The sequence below is a fragment of the Branchiostoma lanceolatum genome, chromosome 2, assembly GCF_035083965.1.
Source record: "Branchiostoma lanceolatum isolate klBraLanc5 chromosome 2, klBraLanc5.hap2, whole genome shotgun sequence".
NCBI lineage: Eukaryota > Metazoa > Chordata > Leptocardii > Amphioxiformes > Branchiostomatidae > Branchiostoma > Branchiostoma lanceolatum.
The window spans coordinates 22314605-22337497 of record NC_089723.1 but is presented as its reverse complement, the minus strand read 5'-3'; the positions used below and the strand labels follow the sequence as shown (position 1 = coordinate 22337497).

The following is a 22893-nucleotide window of genomic DNA, read 5'->3' as shown; positions in this document are numbered from 1 at the left end:
TATTTCTAAATTAAATTGTAATACTATAGGTCCAAATGACACCCTGATTCTAACTTGGACAAAATCCAAGCAGGTGTGATACTAGTACTTACAAAGGAGACTAACTTTGCATACCTTGAGTCCGTTACAAATGTATGACTTACTTCATACTGTAGAACTAAAAATACCCTCTGCGCGAGGCTTCAATTTCTAGACTAACGAATACTCAATGGTAACACCACATCCAAATGAACCCCCGAGATTCTAACTTGGACAAATTCCAAGCAGAGCTAGAGGTTACATTTACAAGGCTGTATCTAACTTGAGTCCTTCACAAATGCAAGGCTCCATAGGCCCTCCTCAGATTGTAACTGAAAATACTTTCTGCATCACGATGGACTTCAAATTGTAATCAAGAGCTTAATAATAATCTACTACTCAAAGTCGTGACCATAGCTTGCATAGAACACGAGATATTACAACTGGAAGTTCTGCTGCAGCACTAAGGAAAGCCGCTAGGAATCACAACATTTGGTCATTTTTTCAATAGGGCATAACCTTACGATATACCTAGTTTCATTAAAATCCATCCATTGATTCTCGAGTTATGCTATTGAATCACAAAGATACACACATACTGTACACATCCAAATGCTACCAAAACATATTTTCCGGCGAAGGTAACTAGCAAAGCCTGTATCTCATCAGATGAATTCACAGCAGAAGCTGTCACAGACGCAGCGTTGTGTTATCCAGGCCTATGCAGAACGATTTACCTATGCGTGCCACGATAAAATCGTTAAGATTTCATCGAAAGCATTCAGCTGGAACATTAAGTAGAAAGATCTGAAGTATGTGTCCTCAGTTGTTCTTTGCCCGGTCAGTACTTCCCCTTTGCGTAAATGCTTTCATGTGTAACATTGTGTATAGAAGCGCAAATCCCTCAGTATGACATATTAGTACATTTGCAATCAATATACATGTACAACCTTGCACGGTTTGCAGACCTAAATGGGGATATTTGGTCCTATAAAAGGCTAAGTATTACCGTATTGGATCATGGAAACTGCCCTTTTTATCATTTGAGAGGTTGATCTAGGTAAAAATTGCCAACTTGCCTAATCTAATAATACATAATCATATGTAGCTTGGTAAGGTTGCACAGTGTATGCCGTTGGATATATACGGTCTTTTGTAACAAACAGGCTTGGGGTAGATTTCGTTTCATTTCGTTCCATTTCGTACTTTCGGGACATCCATTACGGACGCACCCAAGCTGCGTTAGAAATTTTATTGAGGTGCACGACAAAGCCACAAAGCTTACAAAGCTTCCGCATCACGCTAAGGCGCGCAAGCTGAGATAACTGGCGGAATAAAGATATTGAGGATCATTAAGGAATGACCAAATACGTACCGTGCAACAGAGTGTCATGGGGGAGGGGGTTGCACAACTATAATTGTAAATGACGCCTGGGGGGCACAGTGATGATCCACAGCCTGACTTTGACCACACACATGTTGGCACATGACCTTGACCTGAGGGTAGAACATACACCAGCTGTACAGGGTAACAGGCTTGATCTAACTGATAGAGATTATAAGATACCAAACCAAAAGCAGAGGAATGTCTTTTCTTATACAACAGTCATTAAAAAGTACAAACGTAGAAATAGAGATGTGTATAATGTTCACATTGCATATCTTACTCTCGAGTAGCCGGCAAGCCTGGGTGCCAGCCTTTCTATCTTTACTCCGCTTTCTCAGTCGCTTCCGTTCTCAAAACGGAAGCTAACGAGGCTGGCACCCAGGCTAACTCTCGGGACTCGAAAGTCGCAAACATGTTCTTAGTCGATTTGGTATTCACTACTACTTCTTAGACATTCATTTCAAAATACATTGAGCAGAAAACAGTTCTTGCATAGTTAGATCGATGTATTTCCTTTGAGAAACTGTATTTATTTGTTGCTCATTGATTTGTCGCCAGGAATGGCGTTCATTTCCGGTTTGTGTGACCCCAACCGGATGTGCAGCGTGAACGAGGACAACGGTCTGACCTTGGCCTTCACAGTTGCTCATGAACTTGGACACAAGTAAGTAATATCGTGTCATATTCATTTTATAGAATTTTGCTTATTCTAGAATCTTTATCTTCACAAATGCTTATTAGAAAAATGGAAACGCTGTTGGCAACGTACTACTCTGCGTAATGACAGGATCTATAGGTAACTTCGAGCATCTACTTAGAGTCATAGGACATTGAAGAGGAATCGTTCAAATCTTAAACTTCTGTCTGTAGATTGACTTTCACAAATGTTTAAGTTAAAAGAAACGTAGCAAAATTAAAGAAATTCATCAGACCTCTAACCTCTTATTTTTTCTACGCCAATCTGCCAATAAGAAAAAAATTGTAGCCTGGTATCCAAAATATTACAGCTGCCAAGTTTCTTCGTTCATAATTTGCGTGAGAGGACAAGAGCTCGAGGCTATTAGGCAGCTATAGTATTTTTGGATGCCAGGCTGATAAGAGTACCCTTAGAGCCCGTTCACACTTGTGTGTCTATTGAAGTCCGTATGGGTTGTGTATTAACATGTTTTGTCTTCGTTAAAGTTTGCGGAAAAAATCATTTTCTGGGTTCGATAACGAGGCTTGATGAAGGTGGGTAAACGTTAACAGCAACTCCTTTCCCCCAAACTTTACCTAAGCCAAAAAAAGTGACGCAACTCATACGGACTTGAATATACGCACAAGTGTGAACGGGCCTTATGCATGGCCGATGTTTTGTTCCTGCAGCTTGGGCATGAACCATGACGGTATGGAGAACCGCTGTGTGACGCGCCCGGAGTCGTCCATACAGTACATCATGTCGTCATCATGGCTCAGGAGAACAGGCAAGGTCAACCTGCAGTGGTCACGCTGCAGCAGGTCAAAGGTCGAGGACTTCCTTAGGTAACATTCACAGTCACTCTGCATATGATTATGTAAATACTTTACTTTTGGGACCGCATCTGTAAGAGCGACACATATAGCTGCAGTGTAAACCAGCCATATTGCCTTTAGGAAGGTGACAGACGCTCAACGAAACGTCGTTTTGAATAAAACAATTGGTTGTGAACGAAATTCTTTTTATTCAGTGACTTACCAACCTGATGAAACTATACACGGACCGACAGACACAGTTGTACACCCAGTTGGGAAATTTACGACAAAAAAATCAGACAATCAATGACTTTGTTTTGTTTGGTTCGCGCTCATTGCTAGAAATATGTAACTGCTTATTTTTGCACTGACGAATGAAATGGCAGATAGGTATTGCAGCCTTGAATGTCGTTGACAAAATGGATATTTTTGAAAAACTTAAATGATTAAAGTTGAATCTTTAATCGAAGGTTGGCAGAGAATATCGTTGAAAATTTGCGATTATCATAATTAAGAGTGATTTTGTTTTTAAACCTTAGATCCAAACAGAGTCAGTGTCTTCTGGACACCAAGCGCGGGGCGAACCTGCAGTACGCAGAGGAGCTGCCAGGGGTACTGTACTCGGCTGGGCAGCAGTGTGTCTTCATCTTCGGCAAAAACGCGTCAGTTTGTCCTTATCCAGAAAAGAAGGTATGAACTTCTTATTGAGAATAATTTTGTGACAGTGAATATAAAGGCAAAATTACGTCGTCCTGGCGTCATATGGTTAGGGTGTTTGGCACAATATGCCACCGACTTTACTCACTCCACCCGAGTGTAAAATGGGCACCTGACTTCGGATGGAGGGGTAGAACGCGGGTGGAAGAGGCCTCCGTATACCGTGCCCTAGGCACAGTAAATAACAACCCACTGCCCCTACTGGCTGAAAAAAAGCTAATTGGACTACCTACTTACCTATAGAGGCAATGACAATAAACATGCTTCAATATAAATACCGTTTGGCAACAACAACATCATAACGGTGCCAATAAACAAACCAAGGCAAGTAATCGAGTCTCAGTTAATATGGACAAAAACTGTATTACTAGAAAGATAATGACCCTCATTATAAATTATATTGAACATTTTGTTTATCATTTTGTTGCCATTTCCTTGCTAGAACCGGCTGTGTGAATCCCTCTGGTGCATCGAGCCGGGTAAGGATGAATGCGTTACTAAGGAATTCGCCGCGGTAGACGGCACGGAATGCGGAAACGATAAGGTTTGTAATCATTTTTTGTTCTTTAGAGTTATATTGCTATTCTTAGATGCAATAAATTATTTGCATAGTTGCATTGCCTCACATGTTAGCTTCGATCAAAGTGCATTTAACTGTATACTTACATTTACGTAATTTGATATTCAACAAATGTTAATTTTAAGATAACATCAGTGTTATTCATTGATTCATGTGTTAAAAGATTTCAACAATCTAAAAAAGAATGCCGTCTCCCCCGAAATCGGTGGTTACTGCTAAAGTATAGGTGAGTTCAGACTGCAGCAACCATCTGAATCTTCTCATGATAAACTTAATTTCTTTTTCCCAGTGGTGTAAAGGCGGGCGGTGTGAGTACAACAAGGACCCGGTGCACGGTGGCTGGGGGAACTGGACCGGCTGGAGCGGCTGCAGTAGAACGTGCGGGATGGGAGTCCGCTTCGCTGCCAGGAAATGCGACAACCCTTTGTGAGTGGAGACAGTGAGACATTTTACAATTCAGCTAAAGTTACGGAAAAGGGAACCCCGCCGGGTAATTTACGGCATTTCTTGCCACTTTTTCTTGGCGCTTTCGGGCGTGACCCCTACGTGGCCCAGTGGGACACCCTCCGGCTACCGAGCTATTTGGGGGCACGACTGGGCCCCCGGATTCTTCTTAACTCGGAAATAGAATCAACCCGGGACCCGGTAATTACGTAACAAATAGACACCGTAAGCTAACCGTGAGAACACGGAAAGGTACCCGCCATGATGATTTTGTTTTCCTGCTACCCTGTCGTTAGTCAGCCGTTTATGATAAAGTCACTAAATATTCTTCGCATGTTAAACTTTTGGTGTTTTCTGTGATTATTCGATTTTCTTTCACCCAGCCCGGAATACGGTGGGGATTCATGCGGTGGTGACAGGGTCAAGTACGAAGTCTGTAACACTCAGGTGCGTCCATGTATTGTATCAGCATGACAAAAGTATTATCAAAACTTGCGCTCTGCAGTGTTGTAAATGAATGTCGCTGTTGGGCAACTATAACGTCGTCTGGCAATTGTATAGTCCGCTATGACGTTGTGTGGCGTTGTCATGTGTTGATGTGACAATAACGTTTGTCGTTGTCGTGTGTAGAGGTGTCATTAACATCGTCTGACGTTATATTTTGTAGAGGTGACAATAACTTCGTCTGACGTTATGTGTAGAGGTTACAATAACGTATCTGACGTCTTGTGTAAAGGTGGCGATACTGTGGTTTGACGTCATGTGTACAGGCTATAAGAATGTAATCTGATGTCATGCGTAGAGGTGGCAATAATGTCATCTTACTTCGTGTGTAGAGGTTATGATAATGTCACCTGACGTCATGTGTAGAGGTGACAAAAACGTAATCTGACGTCATGTGTAGAGGCGACAATAAAGTAATCTGACGTCATGTGTAGAGGCGACAATAACGTATCTGACGTCATGTGTAGAGGTGACAATAACGTAATCTGACGTCATGTGTAGAGATGACAATTACGTTGTCTGACGTTGTCGTTTGTCCAGTAGCCGTGTCCGGAGGGGAGCCCGACCTTCAGGAGTGAGCAGTGCGCCGCCTACCGACAGCAGCACGCAAGGGCAAACAAGACCAAGAGCAGCCTCTGGTTTCCCGTGTACAACGAGGGTCAGTCTGTATGAAGATCTCTTTATGTAGTGTTACTAAATCTCCTACCAGATGCATGGTTTGGGCTTTATTCGGCATTTTGCTCCATTTCTGTGTGCCTTACAGTAGTGTCAAATTTATGAAGTGTCCGTGAAGGTACGTAATGTCATTGCATAAAGGCATAGGTGAAAGAAAACATCGACACAACTTTCGCAATAACTTCTAGAGGACATCATCATGATCGTACGTCGTCAAGAGAGTGTTTCAACTGTGTATAGATAATGCATACCTTGTCCTACTACAAACTCAAGTCTGGCTGTAGATCACTCAAAATCATAATAACCTTTTTTCATCCCTGCTCGTGTATCATGTTTGCCATTTTACTATCACTCATCTTATGTTTTGTTTATTGATGAATACACGTTGACTACATGTTGTGCTCAGAAAGCCCCTGCTCTCTTCTGTGCCGTGCCGTGAGTGGACGCCGCAGGACGGTCTGGACGCTGTCTGACCGCGTCATCGACGGAACGCCGTGCTCTCCCGGCAAGAGAGCCCTCTGTGTGGACGGACAATGCAAGGTTTGACTATGTTACATCCCCAACGGTTTTGATATGCAAAAACTACCGGCCTATCGTGTTTTTTTCTCTTCTTATACTACAATGTTTCTCCTACGTCTTATTTAATTGTAGCTCACTGATTATGCAATCAAGGTTTTGGTTATCATTGCATGTGCCCAACTCATGAAAATATGTATAGGTTACATGTAGATCTAAATCAGCCCTTTGACACGGGTATACTCTATGTTTTAAGTGAGCATTGTTTAACTACAGTACAGATGAAGTAAGCGCTAATTAGTGATTTCTTGTTGCGATGAAACCCCTTCAGAGGGTCGGTTGTGATGACGTCATCGGTTCTGACGCAGAGGAGGACCGGTGCGGAGTGTGCCGTGGGAACGGGACGACCTGCCATCTCGTCCGCGGGATGTACCAACACCACGACGGCACAGGTAAGGAAGGATGGTACAAAAACACGGCTTTATACCACGAACATTGTCGACGTTATTTAAAGAGGTACTCCAGTAGGAGACGTTATTTTATTTAAAAAATGTTTATGAATAGAAAATCACTTATCAGTCCAAACTCAATGTCAAATTGCAAAAATAGTTATATTATGGATTCAGAAAAAAAATATCTGAAGAATCAGAGCACTTCCTTCTGCTGTTGAGTATTTCTTTAAAAACACTATCTAAAAAGCACGTCTGCGCATGAGATACAGATTAAGCCAACAAATGAACAATTCATACTTTACCCCCACAATACAGCTATTGTTACTGCTATCTTGTTTCTTAGGCTATGAGGAGATCGTGGTCATCCCTAAGGGCGCCAGGCAGATACGAGTGATGGAGGCCCGGCCAATGAGGAGCTATCTCGGTAATTTATTTATCATACACGTAGTGTTATCTTTGACGAGGTTGTATTAGCCGTTGGTGTTAATGAAATTCCTATAAATTGTTACTGATTCTGAAGTTCCCTCTCGACCTATGATTACCTTCTGTATGATATAAAATAAATCTCTCAGCACCTGGTGCTGTCCTTGGTGCTGAATGCCATCAACTCGATTTTTAAGAACTGAACGTCCGTCAGCTGACATTGCACATTGACTAGGCATGCCACCAACACTTCGTGCAACAAATTCATCAAATGTGTATTTTGTTTCGTGAATTCTAGCCATGAAAGACAGCGCCACAAAGCGTTACGTGAACGGCGGACGGAGGATCGAACTCCCAAAAACATTCAAAATGGCGGGCACCAATGTGAAGTACACGCGCAAGAACTTGTGGGAAACATTTACAGCAGAAGGGCCTACAAATAATTCCTTACAGTTTCTGGTAAGTTTGCATGCGACAAGAAGGCAAACATGACAATATTTTACTAAATGTACATATCTATACTTAAACGATATCTAGATCTTCCCAGTATAGGTCAAACACGTAGTTACTTGGTAAAATGATCTTAGAGACTTTCACAATCTGAAGAAAAAAATATGTTAACGAAAGGCTATGCCATAAAATTTTACAGCTTTGTGCAATGACGAAGTGATAAAATCTGACCTATAGTTTAATTGGTTTCTGGGTTAACGCTGGGGTATACATTTCTTGCACAACATGAACGATAAAGAACGCCATGTTCCCTTTCATGAATCGCACAGATCCTACAGCAAGATCCAGTGGTGGGAGTTGTATTTGAATACACCGTCGACCTAGAGAATGCCTCCAACGAAGAAAGTCCGACAGTCAACAACTACAAAATCACCAACGATCTCGACTCGTTCAGCGAGGACGTGCCGACATACGGGTGGATCCCCGACGGCTGGGAGGACTGTGATGCCGTGTGTGGGGGAGGTGAGAAACGTTGAAATTATGATGCCAATAAACCTCTTGCCAATTACGGCGGCCATTTTGAATGTCATCCCCTAGGTCATGTACCAAAACGAAGCTAAAGTTGGTGCATGCGAGGTAGTCCGAAGAGGGCGCAGAAACTCAAATTTTAGAAACAGTGTTAGTTTAAACATATCACTGCAAAATGAAGGAATTACGGAACCTTTAGGTTTTGGTGAACTTTTAAATGTTCGTTTTTGGCTAACGCGGTTACACAAGACTATGTGCTAACGATAAGCAATGTACTGTAGCCATTATTTTTGTGGTAGGTACGCAGTAGAAGGTTTGTATTTTTTTGCTCTTTTTAGGATGAGAGATACGTTGGTAAGTGAGTTGTTCCGTTGAGTCATGTATCATTGTTGAAAGATGAAACGGTATTACAATGATGACGTATACTTTGTTTGATATATACTTAATTTTTCATATTTTTTTTCCCAGGCATACGTCGTGGTCGCAACCGGTGCATGCAGCTGCTGATAAAGAATCGCAGCCTCACATTCGTCGAGGACGAGCCTTGTCGGGACTTACCGAGACCGCACCAGAAGGAAGAAACATGCAACAAGGCCCCGTGTGAAACAAAGTAAGGAAAACTAATGTATATGACTTTGTTTGGTACATCAAACATTAAAACCTTATTACAAGTTGCTGTATGATGTTCTATTGAATAATTCTGCTAACAGTACACCTCAATATTAACTACGTCCGTTGCAGCACTGTTGGTAAGCAACCGTGTTTTGGGGCACCCTTACCAATTGGCTACCCAGACAACAGACAGACATGGATTTGGATTGGATTTGGATTTATTGGAATTGCAACAATGCACTACACGTGGGACACAGGCAGCTATTGCTGATGTCGTGACCCACACACATAATTTACCCGATTTTTACACTTGGGTGGAGTGGGGAAAATCGTGTTTTTTACTTAAAAGTACCTTTCTTCCCAAAGGCATAAGATCGGTGGCAGCAGGGGATTCGAACCCGGAACCCCTTGGTTCTGAGTCGGAAATCCTGCCGTTACGCCACACGACCCCAAATATATACATGAAAGAAATATATAAGAAATTAAGTATACAACCATACACGTTACAGGTGGCGAACCGCCGGTTGGTTGCCGTGCTCCGTGACTTGTGGGGAGGGCACACATCGTCGCGTGGTGGCCTGTACACAGCAGCTGTCAAACGGGACACTTCGGGCCACACATCCCGACAACTGCGAGGGGACCAGACCTCCGTCCGAGAAACCATGCAGGCTGAAATCATGTCCACTGGTTGCCTCAAGGTATAGTATTCTGGTCTAATTAGATAAGATCCTTAGCAAGGGCATCGTTGTGTCGAGCAGGAGCCGACCGAAAGTTGATTTTGACGGCTGGATAAAAATTACAAGCAAAGATCTTGCTAAGATTAAAAAAAGAAACCCTCTGAATATGCCGTTATTCCATTTAATTTTAACAGGTCGATGTCGAACGAAAAGTTTTTTGTTTCATTAAATGATATACAAATTTCAGTCAACAAGAGATTCCTACACATTATACACATTACAGACAATGATGTATATGGTTCATATTTTGTGAGGAAAATGAAGAATCGATGACTTATCGACAGTTGGAAGCTGAGCTCCTGGGGCGAGTGTTCCGTGACGTGTGACGGAGGGATACAGTCTCGGCTGGTACGGTGCGTGGGCAGGGCCAGTGACGGGTCGGAGCGGTACGTGGGCGAGGCGCAGTGTCAGGAAAAGAAACCCGCGGTGACCAAGGAGTGCAGCAACCGGTCTTGTGAAGACCTGTAAGTAACATTGACCTTATTTACAAATCCTACATATAGGCCAAGTACATGCGGTATTTAGATTTCTTCTTTTTTTTTTCTAATAATATTCTGATCATTTTTTTTTAAATTTTGAAACCTTAGCTAAAAGTATTTTAGTGCAAAAGTTACTAGATAGGTATAATTATCTCCATGAAAAAAGGCTTTTTCATGGATATACTGTTTTGCGTGCGTTTGGTGTTTGTGTGTATGTATGTGTCACCGGATGCTTAAAGTCACCATAACTGTAGAACCTGTACATGGATTGTAATAATATTTGATATGTGGGTGGGTGTTAAGAGGAGGAAGGTCAAGGTCGATTTTGGGCCCCTGGCATGTGTGACTGGAACTGCAATTGCGCATTTGTAAAAATCTTCTAAGGAGAATAACTGAAGAAAGGAACGACAGATTGTCATGTTCTTTGGTACACAGGTAGGTTGGACAAAGGTGTACACACTTAAGTGCAAATTATGCAAATAGGACTGAATTTGCATAAGTAAGATGGAAAATCGTTTGCATGTGTGTCGCCGGATGCTTAAAGTCAGCATAACTGTAGAACGTGTAGATGGATTGCAATCATATTTGGTATATGGGTAGGTGTTGGGAGGAGAAAGGTCAAGGTCGATTTTGGGCCCCCTGGTATGTGTCACTGGAACTGCAATGGCCTATTTGTAAAAATCTTCTCAAGGAGAATAACTGAAGAAAGAAACAACAGATTTCCATGTTATTTGGTACGCAGGTAGGTTGGACAGAGATGTACACACTGAAGTGCAACTTATGCAAATTCAGTGTGTTTGCGTGTGTGTTTGCGTGTGTATGTTTGTGTTATTCTGTGTGTATGTATGTGTCACCGGACGCTTAAAATCAGCATAACTGAAGAACGTGTGGATGGATTGTAATGATATTTGGTATGTGGGTAGGTGCTGGGAGCAGAAAGGTCAAGGTCAATTTTGGGCCCCCTGGTATGTGTCACTGGAACTGCAATGGCGTATTTGTAAAAATCTTCCAAGGAGAATAACTGAAGACAGGAGCGACAGATTTCCATGTTATTTGGTACGCATGTGGGTTGGACAGAGATGTGCAAACTGAAGTGCTAATTATGCAAATTTGGACTGAATTTGCATAAGTAATGAGGAATATCTACTTCTCTATTGTGGGTATGGGCTTTGAGGTCACAGCTGTTGAATCGGTTGGTCTCTTATCTAGGACAAGTATTCTAGGACAATTCCCCAAGTCCCAACAGCCATAACAGCTGGCGGTTTTTCTGCCCCAAACCAAGTAGATGTGGGGTGATAGCTCTACTAAATGGTATTGCAGAAAGTTATATGTACCTTATGTTTTATAGTACGGATGTTATATTTGAGATGTAGGTACCTTTAGAACAGGTTAATACACCTGACAATAAATAATGCTAATGAGGCCCTAATTTGTATAATCTATGCATGAACTTGTATTTCCCTAACCGTAAAAGCTGCGAATGTCATATTTGAGATGTAGGTACCTTTAGGAAAGGTGAATACACCTGGACATGAATTATGCTAATGAGGACCTCATTTGCATAATGCATGCAGAAACTTGTATTTCCCTTAATGTTAATTGCTGCAGATGTCATATTTGAGATGTAGGTACCTTTAGGGAAGGTAAACACACCTGTCCATGAATTATGCAAATGAGGACATCATTTGCATAATGTATGCATACATGTGTATTTCTCTTACCGTAAAGGCTACGGATTTCATATTTGACATGTAGATACCATTAGGAAAGGTCAGAAAACCTGGCCATAAATTATACTAATGAGTTTTTTTTTCATAATTTATGCATAGCCCTTACCATAAAGCTACGGATGACATATTTCAGATGTAGGTACCTTTACGAAAGGTGAACACACCTGACCATACATTATGCTTATGCAGACCTCGTTTGCATAATTTATTCAGAAACTTCAGAATTTCTAACACTGCAGTAAATGCTAAGGACGTCATATTTGAGGTGTAGGTAATTGGAGGGGAATATCCTGCATTTTCCCGAAAATATTGCCTTTCTAGTTTCTATTACGTGGATACCCTCTGGCACATTAAACAAAATAACCAGCGGTAACAACAAATAACTAGGGCAAATAAAACACATCATATATAAAAACAAATTTCATGGAGATTTTGGGTCTTCGGACTCTTGTTGCTACTGTCAGACGTTTCACACTGTACCCGCTGAAACGACTGACCGTTTACAAAACTTACTGAGTTGCTTGAGTACCTTTTATATCGAGGGCCACATTACCTAGATGACTGTCTAACGTTCATCGACGTACTTGATTTAATATTATTTGTTAGTCGCTGTACATTGAGGATACAATATTGAACCCATAATTGATTTTATCATACAGTGCACAAAACTGCTCCTCTTGTAATGGCTTGGGAATCATTTGGATACGCGTACTCAGTTCGATTACAGTTTAGTTGTCTTTAACTGACGTTAACTAACTACTGTCGCTAACTAGTTACGAGTGGCGGACGGACGCGTGGTCACCCTGCTCGACGTCCTGTGGTCCCGGCGTGCAGCTCCGTAACGCCTCGTGTGTCGACCCGCTGGAGAACGAGACAGACCCAACCGTCCCCGAACAGCTCTGCTTCGCGCCAGAACCTGACGTCATCAGGAACTGTACCTACGGAGACTGTCCTATCAAGTGGGTATCCCTTACTAAAACGATAGAGATCTCTGATTGCTTACAACAATTTGGATATTATGATGTATTTTTCCTGCTGTGGTGGGCATTGCCGTACTTGAGAACCACATTTAACAAGCCCTGATTTGAGATGATTTGCATGTCTTGCGTATTTGATAGAAGTTCAACGCCTTGTCATAAAACATCGTTGTCATGCGCTCTTCGTTATTCAAAAATAGCTAATGTCTTTTGGTTGGATAGTGTGTCTAGTGAGTCTGCAATTGGCTGATGAAGCCCTTTCTGACCGGGATTCTGTAACCACATCAAGAGAGGTGAAACGAAAAGAGTAGGGGTCCTTCCCGGTGTGAGTGGATCAAATAAATGTGCAATATCAAATAGATATGGTACTTGTACAGTTAGGTACAAATCTGGTGTGCTACGCCATGAGGCGGTTTACCGCGGATATGCAATATTGACAAACAAACAAACAAACGAACACACGATGTGGTGCTCCAACTTTCAGGTATTCATGCACTATTACTGATTTACCACATCACATTAACGCCAGCTTTCTTCCATGTCCAGGAAGTGGGAGGTTAGCGCCTGGGCCGGGTGTTCGACGTCGTGTGGACAGGGCATGCAGTCCCGTGACGTCACGTGCATGACGTCATACACCAACGGCACGGTTCTGACCGGTGACGAATTGTGCGACCCACCCAAACCGCCTCCTGTTCGCTCGTGCGGGTTCGAACCCTGTCCGCTCAGGTAGACAAGACAACATATCACCCTCCTCAGCTCTGTGACACTCTTCTCAGCCAACCATCTCATCATTTCGTATGAATATGTACCTTAGGGGTAGGGATTTTTTCAACCCCTACATATACTTCGCCTTTTTGAGTCAGTTAGTCGAGCTTGCCTAAGCTTGATGTTTCTGACTTAGGTGAAGAGCTGCTGCTTCAGCGAGCGTCAGTTCAATGCCAAGAAGTGGCCTGTGCGGCCTAACTGTACTGAGCAATCTCTTTGAAAAGACCGGCCTTGAACTTTAGCACTGCCACGCCCGTTCACCTTCCTACCTTTAGCACTAGTACTTCACCCATGTCATCTATTTCGTCACTTTCTCAAGAACTGAACTTGTAATGCTGCTGTCTTTCAATATCTCTCATCGCAGTCGTAAACCTTGCCTACATGTATCTATATATTTCTATCCAGTCCGTCTCATCTGTTTTTGTCACTTTCTCAACGACTGAACTTGGAATGGCTGCTATCTGTTACTGCCAATCATCACAGTCATGTGATCACTATCTTATTTCTGTACGGGAATTGACTCTTCCATAGATATCATCGTAGTCGTAGCATAGACTTACGTAAACTTACGAATACGGCGGAAATGAATGTACATTTGTATTTTTAGGGTTAAAGGTATTCAATGTTAAATGGTACAGGGGATTTGATATTTTAGGGTACATAATTTTAATATGAAAACTTTATTATTTCTTCATAATCTCACTTTATTCGGCTGTGGTAAACTTTATGTACAAAGATAAAGAGAACTGTAAAAGATTTTCTATTGGTAGAAACACAACTGATAAATCGGAATGGTGCTATTTCTGTTCATTTTGCCATTGAGTACGTCAGTGCAATAGAAATACAAAAGAAATAAACAACTGCAAGTTATCTATTTGTATAATTCATTCCCACACTGATCATAAGTATACAGACCAAAGGTACACGTGCGACGTAAAAATTACTTTTGACAACATTTCATGATCAAGGCGGCCATATTGTCCCGCAGTGAATCCTGGGAAGCCACGCCCTGGCACGCATGCTCCGTGACGTGCGGACAGGGTATCCGGTCCAGGCGGGTCCGGTGTAAGGTGACGTATCCCAACGGAACCATGCTGTACGCGCCTGACGTCAGGTGTAACGATACGGAGAAACTCAGAACTCTCAAACCCTGCTTCGGCATGGAATGTGCCGCCAAACCAATCGAGATCGTCTGGTCCAAGGTGTTTGTTTTTAATATATACGTAATAGATATAACATCTAGTAACATAAATCCACCCGGGTACATAATTCCGCAATCCTGAAAAGATACTTCCGAACAGATCTCCAACGCAACGTTCCCCGGTAATAGTATACGGCACTGTTAACTGTGTATACCAACAGGTTTTCAAAGTGGCGGATTTATGTAACCCAGCGGATTAATGTTCATGGAGGTTATGTTTATAGATTTATTACGACTTTAATGATGTCACCTGTAGTTGTATCTTTGTTAGATTTTGTCTGACCCTTACCTCTTCAACCTTGATCTCAATGAAGAGCCGCCAGCAGACCAAATTGAGATTATCATAAATACACAAATGTTCTAAAACAAATAGCTTGGTAGCATCAAACAATGAAGAGTAATATTTAATATGTACAATGATGATACGTGCAGGTCTACAAGAACTCAAATAGAATTGACATGGCCGAAATCCAGTAGAAAAGCTGGCGGTGTGGTACGTTCTTTCATATGAAAACAGTTCAGTACCAAGGAGATATGTGTTATAAAAATGGTTCCACTACTTACCGTATTAATCACCCCTTGTCATGAGGGTTAAATGGTCAAAGACAGTGTGAAATCATTAACTGCATGTTTGTTCGTGTAGACGTTGGGAATGATCATCTTTGATACCGCTTGATCAAGTCACCTTGTACGATACTAACATGTTGAAATAAGATATTTGTTAGGAGCTTATCAGTAAATTTTCATGTCGCGTTCAGAAATTGAAGTGTTAGGCTGTCTTGTTGCTGTGACGTACGGTGCTTTATCGTTGTGACGTAATGTTTTGTCGTGACGTGCAGTGTTCGTCTAAGTGTGGTCCGGGAGAGAGGACAAGACGGGTCAAGTGTCACCAGGATGACGCCCTCTGCAATGTAAAGTACCGTTCCGTCCGCAAGGTGGCGTGTTACGGCAGCAGGTGTAACGGTGTTTGGAAGACCGGACCATGGTCCAAGGTAAATGAGCATGAGAACTTACCGGTATTTTAGTAGATTGAATAGAAAATAAAGGGGTCAATCAAAAGAGAGAGCAGTCGGAGGCAGTGTACTTTGTCTACAATTTATACAGTTTTTCTTTTGAACTGATGAGACTTAAACATTTGTTTCAAAAAGATGTTGGTGTATTGGATAAGGATTTCAAAAAAGAGAGCAGTCAGCAGTTGGAGGCAATGTGCTTTGTATATAATGTATAATCTGTGTCCGTTTTATTCATTGTATAGCTGAGCTCTTTGATATTCGTTTGAGTAATGCTATGGTCACATTTGCGCCGGTGACCGTAGGGGGTGTAGCCCCGGCCTACTCTCCAAGCATATGATAAAACGGCCACGATCTTCCCCACCAACTTTTGCTTGGAGAGTAGCCTCGGCCGGGCTCTGAAGCCACAAATATGTCCCGGTAGACTGCCGAATATCGGGTTTCATCTCTCAATGTTTACACGATTAGCTTATGGCGTCAATTTATCACCGTGTCCCGGGATTATTCTAACTGTAAGTTGAAGAAATCCCGGGGACCGGCCGTGCCCAAAAATTCCCTGATAGCCGCATGGTGTCACATTGGGACACGTACATGTAGGGGTCACGCACGGAACTACCTAGCGGGGCCCTCTTTCTAATTGTGACGGTAGCATAAATGTGGACCCTAACATTTGACGATATATCCATATCTAAATGTGACGAAAATTGTGTTTTAGTGCTCGGTGACGTGTGGCTATGGTCTACAACACCGCAGTATCCGGTGTAAGACAGACAGGACAGATAAGACGTGGTACCACAACTGCAACAAGCACGACAGACCCGACTCCACCCGGAGCTGCTCAGCCGGAAGTTGCGTCAATGCTTTCGACCTCTACGTGTACCCCCTGCAGCCTCCTAACGGTACTCTGCCCTAACTCTCTGTCGTCTTAGTTGTTTATTAGTCTGTATAACGCAAACTCCAGCTGTCCAGGGATTTCTGTTCCCTCACCGCGGCTATGCGGTTACAGGGCGGCAAGCCGTTACAGGAGCTTGATTGAGTTCAGGCTAGATGTTTATGATGCATTAAGTTGTTGTTACCTTCACCAAGAAGGTTGTGTATTTAGGCCTGTGCGTCTGTTTGTGAACAGCATAACTCCAGAATGCCTGGGTGGATTGTCTTGATATTGGTACGAAGATAGGTTTTGATTAGACCTCGAAATGATCAGATTTCGGGCCCCCTATCAAATTTGTAAGGTACTGCGACGGAACGCCCAGATATGATATCTCATGTTCTGGACAAGCAATGATTTCAAATATGTTAAAACATGTCATAAGAATGTAAACGACAGCCCATTTGGTGCACATACGTACATCTATTGTCAGAGTAAAAACTTTGACTGATAGAAAAACACGAGAACATTCCTGCTTGAATGAGTCATATTTTCTATCCCTTTAGACAAACATTGTATGTTTCTTCCTCCACACATGTACAAAGAAGGGAGAAGAACTTAAATGCACTCGCGATAAGCTTAGTATGATAATATTCCTGTCTACTACTTTAACTAATGTTTAACTCGTGTATTCGTTACTTGTTTTGAATGTTCATTTCATTTTTGTACATGTTTGTAGTATGTTTGTGATATTGTTTAAGTCCTACTATTCGCGACCTGTAGCTGGCCTCTCAGGGTATGAATGGATAATGTCCTTGGTATAATAAATGTCTTTGATCTATTTTATAACAAATGAAAATGACTCTGACTGTTTTCTCCCTCATGTACGTTTAGTGAAAGAGCCACGCCGGTGCAACAGAGACCGGGCCAACCCCAGAATCTGCCGGGTGGTGAAGACCAGAGGGAGGCTGTGTCGTCACACTCACTGGGCCAAGAACTGCTGCAGGACCTGCGGCTACTACGAAGTGGTCTAGCCGCGAAAAGAACACCATGTATAGTTTACCAAAGGCGGTGAAGAAACATTTGGCACATAACTTGACAAACATGTACGTGAAATCCCGGTTGCACGTAGCCTAACATGGCTCCCGAGCACTAGCCAACCAAGTTTGGCGGTAGATCAGGAGCAGTTTGACCAATTTTAGTTTAAGAGTTAAATTTGACCTCCAAACACAACTTGACCACTACTGACTTACTCCCAACCACCAGTTAACCACCAGCCAACCCATTACAACCGTATGTTTCGAAAATTCCAAAACATTCGGCTCCCAAACCATTGCCAACCATGCTTGGGGAAAGGTCGGGAGACCATGTTCGGCTTTGTGTAACATGGGCTTTATAAGTTTGCATTATCGTCTGAAATCTTGTCCCTTGTAGTGGTAAGGAAAACAAGGCACATGTATTCTTCGCCGCCTTTGATAAATCTTGATTGCTGTACAATTCCTTTCTCTCCAGCAAAAATGCTGGAATGAAAATTTGTAGATGTCCGTACCAAAGACTAAGGGCTGATTTTGTAGATTTGAGTGTTGTAGAAACGGAAAACTTGCTGCTAACATTACACAAAAAAGGTGCTATTTCTCCGATGTACCGTATGGTGTCGTCATAGTCATTCATCGGTCTTAACATACCTCTCCACTGAATGATTGATTGTATTGGAAAAGAATGCGTTAAAACATATTCTTGTTCACTCGAGTAGCAAATTTGGGGACGTTTGACCAAAGAAGGACTGTAAGTTAGAAGGACACAACGACTGCTGTTGAATCGAAGGATTCAAGAATGACAGAAAAAGGTTATGCTCTGAGAAAAGATTTACAAGCATGAATCACTTCGCAGTTTGAGAACAAAGTTATCATTTAGCTGTAGCTCAGGAATTAGACTCATTGAGACATACATTCCGTCACCTCATTCTAAAACCGACGATACAAGTTTTGCAAGGTGCTAGTTGAACAATATTTTTACCAACTCTTCATACCTCTTATCATTCTGGTGCTATCCATACGTATACTCAAGTAACGTTACATATTATACAGATGTGATATTGTGTGTGGTGCTTTTTCGTGAAGTTTTCAAATATTGTTAATGTTGTACATGTATATTGGCTGCATTCGGAGTCGTACATTACGAATGTAAACTGCTATACATTTTAAGTATGTCAATGGAACTTGTATTTCATAACTTGATTCCTGTTTTTATCCACTTTTGTCCATTGAGCCCATGCTTTTTTTATCAAAAAAGTTATATATAATGAGCTTGTAGCCGGGTAAAAACATTAGTACTGTTTTCAAACCCCTTGTGTGATCCTTGAATGATTAAGTGAGTTTGGCTTTGCCTCTTAAGAAAAGCGTGTATTGTCATACCATCGCATTTGCTCTGCTCATGGACGTAGAGAATGAAGATAATACATTATCAATCTCTTAGTCGGTCTTTGCGTTTTGATTATGAGTGACTTACGAACATGCTGCAATGATGCAGCATAGAATATGTGTTTCGAGTTTTGAATTCTTCATCTTAGTTTTCATCCATTGACCGCTTTGCAGTCTAACTTTAAGCGCTATGAAGTCAGATGTTAATATCTTTCTGAGTCCTCCAACCTCAAATTACACTTATGTTTAGATCATTTATCAAAGAAAAATCTAATTTTCAAAATGTGTTGTATCCGGATTTTCAATCAGACTATGACATCTGAAAAAAAATTCCCGGTTAGGAAACTTCTAAGTTGCTCTGAATAAGATTTAGATCGGAGCCAACTCATTCTGAGAGTGTTGGTCAAGTGACACCTCTCACCATAGCTTCTATTCGTCTTGTGTAACAGTTTGATACTCAGCTCAACTTACGTTCAATTTGCACGTGTTTGTTATGATTGCACTTGTTCATGTGCGCTCATCAATTCAGAGTTTTCAGGCTAAAGCTGCTGGAGTATATCAAAATTAGATCGGGGACAATTCAGTCTGACAAAGTTGGTCATGATCTTCTGGGGTCTTCTCCGGAGAAACTACTGCCTTTCTGGTGTATTTCTTCCAGAGACCGAACGCAGCGATTACCACGACCACAACACCACCAGTTGTACCGAGGGCAATGGGAACGGGACTGGCTCCGACCTCGTCGTTGTTTCCCCGCTGGGCAGCTTTTGTTGGTATCAATTCTAAGCCAGACCTCGTCGAAAGAGTCTTGGAATGCGCAGACGGTTGGGTTGTTCCCTTTGGGAGAGTCGAACGGGGAAAGCTGGCCGCTTTGGATGTAGGATACAAAGAGATGTCGCTTGTAGTGTCCTTTCGATGGGTAGTTTGAAGAGACTTGCCTGTTGCCTTCGTTGTGGGAAGTTCGGTAGTTTCACCCTTACTACTGGTGGTAGGGACGGTGCTCGTATCCCTAATGCTAGTCATAGGGAATGTGGTGTTATCTTGAGTACTGGTTGTAGGAAAGATTGTCGTTTGTCGTCTGATGGTTGTAGGAATGGTGGCCCTTTGTTTGGTGCTGGTCATGGGAAAGGTTGTGTCATCTTGGCTACTTGTAGGAAGTGTAGTCACCAACTCGGTGGAAGATTCATGTGTTTGTATGGCCTTGCTCGTGGTAGCTGAAAAATACAATAATGGAACAGAAATAGTAAGCGCCCACCCAGACGTCAGATCTTAACGTAACGCGTTATCGAGGTATGGAGAATGGGTATGAGATTGAAGATACATCAGAAAGAATATACACATCTATGTTTATTTTGTTTATTTGTTTGTATGTTTGTATTGCATGATATTGGTATTGCATAGTATTGCATACCCGGTAAACCGCCTCATTTAATTTCGCAGTACACCAGGTTTGTACTGAAGACAGACTTATTTGATCCACTCACACCGGAAAGGACCCCTACTCTTTTCGATAGGTAGTGTGATGGGTTCTTTTACGTCCTCGATATGTAGGACCTCCATTTGACGTGATATTCCGAGGGACGTCCCTAAATAGATACTCATTTTCATCTGAGTGAAGTGGGGAAATTCGTGCCTTTCGCAAGGGCACAATGTTAATGTCAATGGGACAAGCCAGGGGGCACAGGATACGAACCCAGAAACTTTGGGTTCCAGGACAAACACCCCACCTTTACGCCACCGCGACGCTATTTATGTACTTATGACTCACCAGGCAAATCAGTCGCATTGATCGTGAAGCCGTCAATACCAAAATTTGGGAAGAATGGCGGATCCGGAATCCCTTCGATCACAATCTGAAATGGAAGACAAAAAAAAAGAAGATAAACCGTTTCATCTAATGTCAAGTATTGTAAAAAGACATCTCACGGCTCATATTTCAACACGTCTTCGCATACGTGCACTTACCTGGTAAGGCCCAGACTGCAACACTCCTATTTGTACACGTTGCCATGGAGACAGGAGGTGAGAGGTCGACCAAAGCAGTCGTTCTGTACCGTCCTCGGTCATCAAAAAGACGTTGAGGTATGTCCCGGTTGGCGGTCTCACAGTGCCGACAGCGAAGCTCATCACTACATGGTGGGTAGTGTTGACGGTTGGACTGGTGAGTCGGGCTCTGCCCATAGTCGGCAGGTGCTCCAAGAAGAAACACATGTACGCACCAAGTGCTGAAATACAGAAGCGTTACAAAAGCTGAAGAAGTCTGTTTGACTGCCTTTCAACAGCGACAAAGGAGATTTTTTTACAGTCATAAAACTGCGTGTCAGAATGCTAGTACTATTGACATTCAAAAGACAGCGTTATTCAAGTTTGTTTATGTTCACAATGCGGACATGGAAGGAATCGGCAAAGAAACTTTCTTATTGACTTATATGCCTACCGGTAGTGCCATTAAATGCATTATTTGGCCAGCCGTGATCACATCCCCCTGGTCCATTGTAGACCGGACCTTCTATTGTCCAGCCGCAGACGCCAACGTCAAATGAGCATCCATACTGGTCAGCAGCGTCAAGGTCAACTACAACAACAGGCAGGGAAGTAATGAATAACGATATCAGAACATGGCCTGATTCAATAATCGTTAAAGGGACCGACAGGACAATAAAAAAGATGTAAAGATCAAAATAGATTTGTTCACCATAAATGTCAGATTAACTCGCCATCAGCGTTCTAACTTAAGTTAAGCAAACATTTGATCTAGTTTTAAATTTCGCTGTCAAGATTTTTATGGGTTGTTTTGAACGCCATAAAACGTTATCGAAGGACGTTCACGGGAGTCAGCAATTTGCAATTCGGCAGCCTAGATGGCAGACCCCCGATCTCCATGATGTCTATCGTACAGGGTCTGGCCAGATAGAAAGGTTCTCTAGCAGTGAAAAGAGAAGCTGTGATGTTACTCAGGGCCTAACTCAGGCGGGCCTGTGGTAAATTTCCTAGGGGCATGTTAGCCCTAGAGCGGAGGAGTTGGCCTGTGTATGACATGGAAACAGTCTGGCACCGAGTTAAGCCATTTGACGGCGTTTAGTCGGTGTATCACTGCATACTGTACTTGTTCATGTACAATCAGGCATCCCAGCACAGATCGAACCAGTATACAGACCAAATTAATGCTTCACTTTCGTATTTGTCATCTTCTAGCATTCAGGTCAAGGTCAAGGATGGAATATCACTTCATGTAACGAGAAGCCATCAAATGTCATATTGAATTAATGATTTTCTAGATTTACAACCAGGTATCTATTTTTGACGTCGGATCTTATGTCTATATGCAGCAAGGGAAATGATTTAACACAGAAAATGTATCAAGAAATTAAGAAATTCTGGTAACTACTAAGGTAACTTTGTGACTAAGAATAAAAGAAGACCCATGCTGAAGTCCACCACAGTATAGAAGATACACATATGTCATACTTACTTGAAGTTGATGTGACGGCATTCCATGAGATTATCAGAAGGAACGATGATACCAGTCTCATGATGGACATCATCAGGACAGACACACAGGTCCAATGAGTGTTGTGGAATGAAGCAAACTGCCGCCTACTAACAGGATACGTATCAGCCGTATGTATGGGAATGCCTCAGTGTGCTAATACTTATAACGACAAAGCAAACACTTACTGCCAACATGTTGCTTGGCAATCTTCAGTATTGTCATAAAGTTAATGACACCTCGGCACTCCAGATGGTTGTTACCGGCGATGGTATATCAGCAGCCGCGAACTCAAGTAGTACAATTATAGTTCGCCGGGTCAGGTGCAGACCTGTACCCATGCACAAATTAGGTCAATGATTGTTACCTCCATGAAAATGAAGGTATAGTTTTGAGTATACGCTGATGACTGGGCGTGTGTG

At 42.3% G+C, this 22893-nt stretch overlaps 2 protein-coding genes across 2 annotated transcripts in view; one reads left to right on the top strand and one right to left on the bottom strand.

The window, feature by feature from the left end:
* Window positions 1–19038, top strand: part of LOC136426922 (A disintegrin and metalloproteinase with thrombospondin motifs 17-like) — a 45048-nt gene extending 26010 nt beyond the window's left edge. Inside the window, exons 8-28 of the mRNA XM_066415642.1 lie at window positions 1964–2069; window positions 2771–2926; window positions 3436–3586; window positions 4056–4157; window positions 4483–4619; window positions 5021–5084; window positions 5685–5799; window positions 6223–6356; window positions 6664–6784; window positions 7128–7208; window positions 7506–7666; window positions 7987–8179; window positions 8654–8795; window positions 9307–9495; window positions 9819–9998; window positions 12517–12702; window positions 13267–13446; window positions 14474–14687; window positions 15526–15678; window positions 16412–16595; window positions 17459–19038. Coding sequence (XP_066271739.1) covers window positions 1964–2069; window positions 2771–2926; window positions 3436–3586; window positions 4056–4157; window positions 4483–4619; window positions 5021–5084; window positions 5685–5799; window positions 6223–6356; window positions 6664–6784; window positions 7128–7208; window positions 7506–7666; window positions 7987–8179; window positions 8654–8795; window positions 9307–9495; window positions 9819–9998; window positions 12517–12702; window positions 13267–13446; window positions 14474–14687; window positions 15526–15678; window positions 16412–16595; window positions 17459–17598 — 3089 coding nt within the window. The 3' untranslated portion in view covers window positions 17599–19038. The remainder of the gene's footprint in view (window positions 1–1963; window positions 2070–2770; window positions 2927–3435; window positions 3587–4055; window positions 4158–4482; window positions 4620–5020; window positions 5085–5684; window positions 5800–6222; window positions 6357–6663; window positions 6785–7127; window positions 7209–7505; window positions 7667–7986; window positions 8180–8653; window positions 8796–9306; window positions 9496–9818; window positions 9999–12516; window positions 12703–13266; window positions 13447–14473; window positions 14688–15525; window positions 15679–16411; window positions 16596–17458) is intronic.
* On the bottom strand, window positions 18400–22715 carry LOC136427967 (location of vulva defective 1-like). Its single transcript, XM_066417199.1, has 5 exons — window positions 22454–22715; window positions 21419–21556; window positions 20947–21206; window positions 20750–20834; window positions 18400–20195 (listed from the first exon to the last, which is right to left on the bottom strand). The coding sequence occupies exons 1-5, from the start codon at window positions 22524–22526 to the stop codon at window positions 19549–19551; spliced, it is 1203 nt and encodes a 400-aa protein (XP_066273296.1). The 5' UTR covers window positions 22527–22715; the 3' UTR covers window positions 18400–19548.
* Between the last annotated feature and the right edge of the window lie 178 nt (window positions 22716–22893).